We start from the raw sequence: 7,135 nt of genomic DNA, 5'->3' as shown, positions 1-7,135 counted from the left end.
CCCCCCCCCCGCCACTATCCTAGGTAAGAGCATCATTACTACTTGTCTCATCTACCCCTGAAACAACTGACTGCCAACTTATTGTACCAAGTCACTCCTGGGTCTTTACTTAGCTGCCTCTATCCTTTAACTTCAGTTCTGACACTAGCCTCCCTGGTTTCCCTGCAGGGTGTTTATCTCTCCTTTCCCTGCTTGTACTTCCATTACAGAACCTGCTGACCACAGGCTGCCCTGTGGGTACATTAGCTATGCACATCTTGGGCTGGCCCTTCAGATTGTTTTTCATGGATTTCTCAGCTTTCCAAAACGCAAAGAACCTTGAAGAGCACACGCACTTAGTAAATGCTGAACTGAATGAGAAGGAGGAAACGGTATCCCAAGATGATATTTGGAATGTCTTGTACCATAGAAAGAATGGCATAAATGCTAATTGGGTATAACTGAAACAATAATATCACCATAATTTACATGATTAAATTGGACCCTTTTTAGGTTGGGCTGGAACTAAATCACCATAATACTGTTTCAACAGGAAAATGCCTTCTGATTCTCAAACTACTTACTAACAAGTTTTTAAAGACAACCCATTCTTTTTGTAAAATGAGGACTGAATATAAGAATACATAAGCTAACAAATAAATCAGGAGTAATTATTAACATTATAAGGACTCTATGCGCACCAAAAAGGTATATTAAAAGATCCTTTAAAATTCTATAAGCAAGATCTAAGCAGCATAGTCCCACACTAGCCCTTAAAATATGATTCTAACTACACAGAATTTATAAGAGCTAAAAATTCACTTCAAGTATAAATTGAAAGTATCTCCTCTAAACAAATTTATCAAAATAAATTTACCAAATATGTGAGAAAAAATGGGGAAAAAATGTTTTGGTGATGAAATGAAGCTTAAAGCATTTATAACTGTCAGAAGGGAAACATACGTGGTGTATTTCGTGAGTCAGCATCTACAACAATCTGCAAACAGGCAGAGTACGCATGTGCTGACACTGTAGTTCTCAGTCTGGTGGGGTCTGGTGAACAGCACATCCTCATCAGAAGAGCTGGTAAAAATGAGAAGCTCAAGCCTGGGCTGAATATTTGGCCACTGTGGCTTTTAGTTTCCTGGTATCGTGTTTAGTTTTGTTTTTTTAACACCCGTTTTATATGCTCAGACCCTAAGACAGAAGGGCAACATCAATCAGTTTGTGATCTTCAGTCTTTACTGAGACCTTCAGGGAAGGCAGCCGAAGCTCACACTGCTAAAATTCCTGTAAATTTACAATCAAATCTATTGATTGGATATTTGAAATTTTTCTAAAGAATATGTGTTGTTTTTCTTTTCATTAGTCAGCCTTTAGTTCCATGTCTTTATTCTAATCCACCAGCATTTACAGGTTAAACATCAGCTCAGCCCAATCTTTAAATAACAAATTGTTGCTATTTTTTAAATACGTCAGGTGCAATAATAAGTAAGGGTATCATTGTTTGTTAGCTTTTTCTAGATGGATTTTTTAATAGTACCAGTTCACTAACCAAAAATACTACTACTCTGGTTACACAGAAAAGAAATTATAAACAAAATTTAAGTCACTTATTCCAAAAGTACAGTCACAAAATGAGAGTCAAGTGATATTTGTGACCTTATACATAACAGGATTATAAATATTAAAAATAAAATTTTATAAATATTTGTGTATGATTATCAGATGTAAAGCTGCTAATTCAACTAAGGTAATAAAAGAGGAGAACAAGGCCCCAAATCATCTTATTTTATGTTCTCATTTTAAAAGTCTAAAACACTTATAATTGTCATATTTTACTTCTTAGAAATTAAAAGACTACATATATACCAGAAGGGAAATGGCTTTGAAGTTAATTAGAGCTTATTGATTTTCAGTTAATTCATAATAAGATAACATAAGACTAAGAAAATAACATTTTTTAAAAGGCTATATTTAATTGTAGCAAAACAAACAGTATCTTTATGCAGCTTATATAATTCACGATGACTATCTTCTCTGCTTACTTATTTGTTGGTATGAACTGCGATGTATGATTAGATTTGAAGTGGGAAAGTAATCTACAGGAGGTCAAGGTTTACACCTGGGGGCTCTTCTCATCCTCTTGGCCTGATGGGAGCACCCTTATCGCACTCTCCACGAGACCAGCACCTTCTCCATTCTCAACTCAGCTTAAGTGTCTCGTCCCCTCACCACCATGCCAGTTATTTTTCCATCACAGAAAGCTTATTCTTTCCCCACCACAGAAAGCTTATTCTTTTCCCTCATACCACTTACCTCAATGCAAATTATACCTATACTTGTTTAATTAATTTATGTATTTATTGTCTATCTCCTCCTCCCCAAGACTCTAACCTCCCAGACGACAAGGACCATGAGTGTCTTGTTCAGCGCTGTATCCTCAGCACCAAGCATAATACCTAGCACACAGTAGGTGCCATAAATAAATAAATAAATAAATAAACTTTTATATGCCTGTATGAGGAATAGAAATTTGAGATTTACAAAGCCACGGGCCTTTTACATGCCACTGCTGTCCCCAGTCTTCAACTGCTTCACCAGAGCACATTTTTGTTCACCATTCACCCTGATACACATTATTTCCACCAGCTAAACTCACTCCCTAAAAAACCTCCTCAAATCACAGACTTCCATTAGTTACTTAAAAATACAGAAGGCTTGAGGAGTATCTCACTATTAAAAACAGAATTTTCTAATAGCCAGATGTAGTTAAAAACTAAAATTTCCCCATTATCTTTCCATTTATTGGCCAGAGACAGCTAACAAAAATTAGGGACAAAACAGAAGACCTGGGATGCAGAGGCACGCTGATAGGAAGCAAAGTTCCTAGGATGGGACCAAGCCTGGTTACAGAAAGTCTAAAGGTTGCAGTACCCCATCTTTAAAGCCTTGCTGATGCCCAGTGATTTTCCAAATTTCAATAAAGAACACGTACTAGCCAGACTGAGTTAAACTCTTCCCAAAGAGATCCACTGAAATAGTCTTACCTCCGTTTCTGTGAGAAGTATTTTTAGTCTTGTCAAATCTTTTGTTACCATCCCATTCTGAAACGGCAAATGAAAAATGGAAAAACCAAGTAGTGTATTAGTTCTTTACTATGGGGACTTACCTCTTCAGCTGTTTCTAAGGTTCATGTGTAAAAAGAAAACTCATCTCCCATCCTCATTACCATTACCATCATAGAGGTGATGATAAAGCTAACCACCTATGCGCACAGTAAAAAGATTAACAGGACAAAAGATACAGTGTGCCCTAAAACACTGTACTCACCTTGCCTAAGAATTTAAGATTAATTCAATAAAATATTCACAAAGGGTATCACTGAAGAGCAAGATAGAGTAAGTAAAGAAAAAAATAAACCTCAACTTTTTAAAACTCCTTTTTCCTAAAACTAATAGGCTAGATTTACAAAATGGTGAACTCAGTTACTTATGACTCAGATTCACATACAATGATCACACTACTTAAAGATGGTTCATTAACAAAGCTGTTGAAGGAAAATACATAAAACATTCACTCTTCTGAAATTCAAATTTCACTTGAGATTTGAAAGTAAATTGCTTCTTCCTAATTTTAAATTTAAAAATCTACAAACAATAAATGCTGGAGAAGGTGTGGAGAAAAGGGAACCCTCCTACACTGTTGGTGGAAATGTACGTTGATACAGCCACTATGCAGAACAGTATGGAGGTTCCTTAAAAAACTAAGAATAGAACTACCGTATGACCCACCAATCTCACTCCTGGGCATATACCCTGAGAAAACCATAATTCAGAAAGAGTCATGTACCACAATGTTAATTGCAGCACTGTTTACAACAGCCAGGTCATGGAAGCAACCTAAATGTCCATCAACAGATGAATGGATAAGGAAGATGTAGTACATATATACAACGGAATATCACTCTGACATTAAAAGGAATGAAACTGGGTCATTTGTAGAGATGTGGATGGACCTAGAGACTGTCATACAGAGTGAAGTAAGTCAGAAAGAGAAAAACAAATACCATATATTAATGCATATATGTGGAATCGAGAAAAGTGGTACAGACGAACCTATCTGCAAAGCAGAAATAGAGAACAAACGTATGAACACCAAGGGGGGAAAAGGGGGGTGGGATGAATTGGGAGATTAGGACTGACATGTATACACTGCTGTGTATGGAATAGATAACTAGTTGAGAGCCTGCTGTACAGCTCTGTGGTGACTACTACTCTATGCTCTGTGGTGACCTAGATGGGAGGGAAATCCAGAAGTTGGGGTCGGGGGAAGTATGTGTGACTATTTCACGTTGCTGTACGGCAGAAACTAGCACAACACTGTGAAGCAATTATACCTCAATAAATTAAAAAATAATAAAATAAAATAAGTAAAAATCCAACAGGTAAAACTGTAATATGCTTAACTTATATAGAAAAGTTCCTTAAGGATAGAATTATCTAAATAATAAAGAAGAGAGCTATTCTTTATCATCTATTTAGAACTAAATACCCATACAATTTTGCTATATTAATAACACATCTTAGCTTTTATATTCATTCGTTAAAATGGTGACATCCAAAAATACCGTTAAACCAACTAAACAATTCACAGCCAAATAATTCCTTAGAAAATAACTAAATTACCCTCCGAGACGGGTCATTACATTGCACTCAACAATATACAAAGTACTTTCCTAATTTCCATTTTTTTTTTTTACCAAATATATATTTATTTGCAGTGAAAACACAACTTTGCTCCTGCTTTCCACAATTTATGTTAATTCAGAATAAAAGTATAGAGAATTCATGCTGTATAACAAAGTATACATATATTTTCTTGCTTTCACTGTTTTTCATTATGATTCCTGAAAAATATCAGCCAATCCTGTAACAGTTACCAACTGGTAAAAAAAAGTTATAATATCTCTTTTCTTCCAATTTCTATAGATTGCCAACTCTAAAGTACAAAAAAAGTAGTCTTTCAATTATCTCATCCAAAAACAAACAAAAACTCTCAAAAATTATATACTACATACAAACATTTATCCCAAAGTCTGAAAAGAATTAGGTAACTCCATCAGAGCAGTCATGAATATTAACTTACACATATGACATCTTCAGAAACAACAGTAATTATTACTTAGTTTAGATAAACTTAAGCATTTTATAAAATAAATTGTTGAATTTAAGAACCCTATAAGATCATATGTCCACAGGAGCATTTTAAAACTCCAAAGTATTTCCAGGTTCTGTTAAATTATACCTTTAAAGAAAATCATTTAGTTATTCTATACTTTCAAAGCTTAAAAAAATCTCCAATTCTTATACATATTATCACAAACTACAAGAATCCAATGATTAAACATCAGTTTGTTGAAGAGAAATAAGCATCTCAAGATACTTACAAACTTTGATTTCTGACAGAACCTAGAGGAACGTAGGTAATACACCTAAGGAGTCAAATGGATGAATCCGTTTTCAGACATTCAAATTTAGAACACATCAACATACCAGGGACTCTCCTGTCAGTGACTTGGCAAGAATGCTGGATACAAGTTGGAGCTTTCCTTTAAGCTGCATGCAGCAAAGTACTGCTTGAAAGGTACCATCTCCCTTGGCCAGTCCTTCTCCCAGCACTGTCATGAAAGAACAGCCATCATTAACCGCGTAACATTCGATACACATTTTTCTCAATTTTATTATTAGCACACTATCCCAAGCATGACTTCTTTCATACTAAAAGAATAACTATAACTACTAGAGGAAGGCAGTGATGTTTCAGTTCTGTCCATGACATGCATAACGCCAAGAAAAAACGGGACAATCAACATACCTAACCTACTACAGCCTATAGTCAGGTAGGATCACCACAAAATCATGAGGAGAATTAATCTTACAGCTCTCCAGTGAAAATACCGTTCAACCTATGATTTCTGGGTAAATGAGGGCTTTTAAACTGCAGACATGGAAATTCGCTGAATAAAGTTCCTGCATTTTTGACAAAGAGACCCAGTGCCGTTAAAATGCGTAAGAAAGAAACTGCAAACCTCAATATTTTGATATTCCTAAGTAATTAAGAATTAGCTTTTATCAAAACCAGCAAGATTAACTAAGAACCCAATGGTCAAATGGCCAGAGAAAATGCTACCCAATTTGTCTGCAAGGGTTTACTGACTTAATTTAATACAATCACAAGAACATATTTCTAACAATACAGAATATACTCATTTTTATGCCATGTCATTTGAGATGATTTCCCACAACTGCTAATGGTTCAACCAGTAAAACAATCTGTACCTTTCTCTTTACTGCTAAGTCCAAGATTCTATTTTTAGTTTATACACACTTCAGCTTCCTTTGCAAAAAGATAAGTTGCTGAAAGAAAATATTTTGGAAATTGCATTTTTTCTAATTATTTTCAAGGAAATGTTTTGTTTAAGTATCAATATAATACCCATGTCTCCTGCATTGGCAGGCGGATTCTTAACCACTGCGCCACCCGAGAATCCCTGTTCTTAATATATTTATTTTGGTTGTACTGAATACATCCTTTTGTTATATGGTTCAATTTTTTTATTACCCAAATAACATAACAAAAGAACACTAATAAAATTCTACACAGAAGTTCACCATAAACTCACCACTCAACCAAAAAACTGTTTTCACCTATTCATGTTCTCTTCAAATTCTGATCAATATTTACATAATTTTTACATGACTGTAACTGATATAACAGTTTATATCCTACTTTACTTCCCCTTGACATATTCAGTATTTTCCATATTACAGTGTTTATATTTATATTATTAGCTATATAATGTTCCATCAAGTAGATACATCAATTTACTTAACTATTCCCTTGATCCAGAACAGTTCCAATTTTTAACTATTAAAGAGAACACTGTATGGGGCTTCCCTGGTGGCGCAGTGGTTGAGAGTCCGCCTGCTGATGCAGGGGACACGGGTTCCTGCCCCGGTCCAGGAAGATCCCACATGCTGCGTACCGGCTGGGCCCGTGAGCCATGGCCGCTGGGCCTGCGTGTCCAGAGCCTGTGCTCCGCAATGGGAGAGGCCACAGCAGTGACAGGCCCGCGTACCGCAAAAAAAAAAAA

General features: G+C 35.7%; 1 protein-coding gene across 7 annotated transcripts in view; it reads right to left on the bottom strand.

The window, feature by feature from the left end:
• HELZ (helicase with zinc finger) overlaps positions 1-7,135 on the bottom strand; it is a 148,365-nt gene that overhangs the window by 105,336 nt on the left and 35,894 nt on the right. For all 7 annotated transcript variants that reach the window (XM_024760673.1, XM_024760672.1, XM_024760678.1 and 4 more), the window contains 2 exons: positions 5,535-5,659; positions 3,030-3,086 (listed from right to left, as the gene is read on the bottom strand). In XM_024760673.1, coding sequence (XP_024616441.1) covers positions 3,030-3,086; positions 5,535-5,659 — 182 coding nt within the window. The remainder of the gene's footprint in view (positions 1-3,029; positions 3,087-5,534; positions 5,660-7,135) is intronic.

Source organism: Neophocaena asiaeorientalis, unplaced genomic scaffold (assembly GCF_003031525.2).
Source record: "Neophocaena asiaeorientalis asiaeorientalis breed wild unplaced genomic scaffold, Neophocaena_asiaeorientalis_V1.1 scaffold30, whole genome shotgun sequence".
Taxonomy (NCBI): domain Eukaryota; kingdom Metazoa; phylum Chordata; class Mammalia; order Artiodactyla; family Phocoenidae; genus Neophocaena; species Neophocaena asiaeorientalis.
The sequence above is the reverse complement of the archived record's forward strand: the minus strand, read 5'-3'. Positions and strand labels throughout refer to the sequence as shown.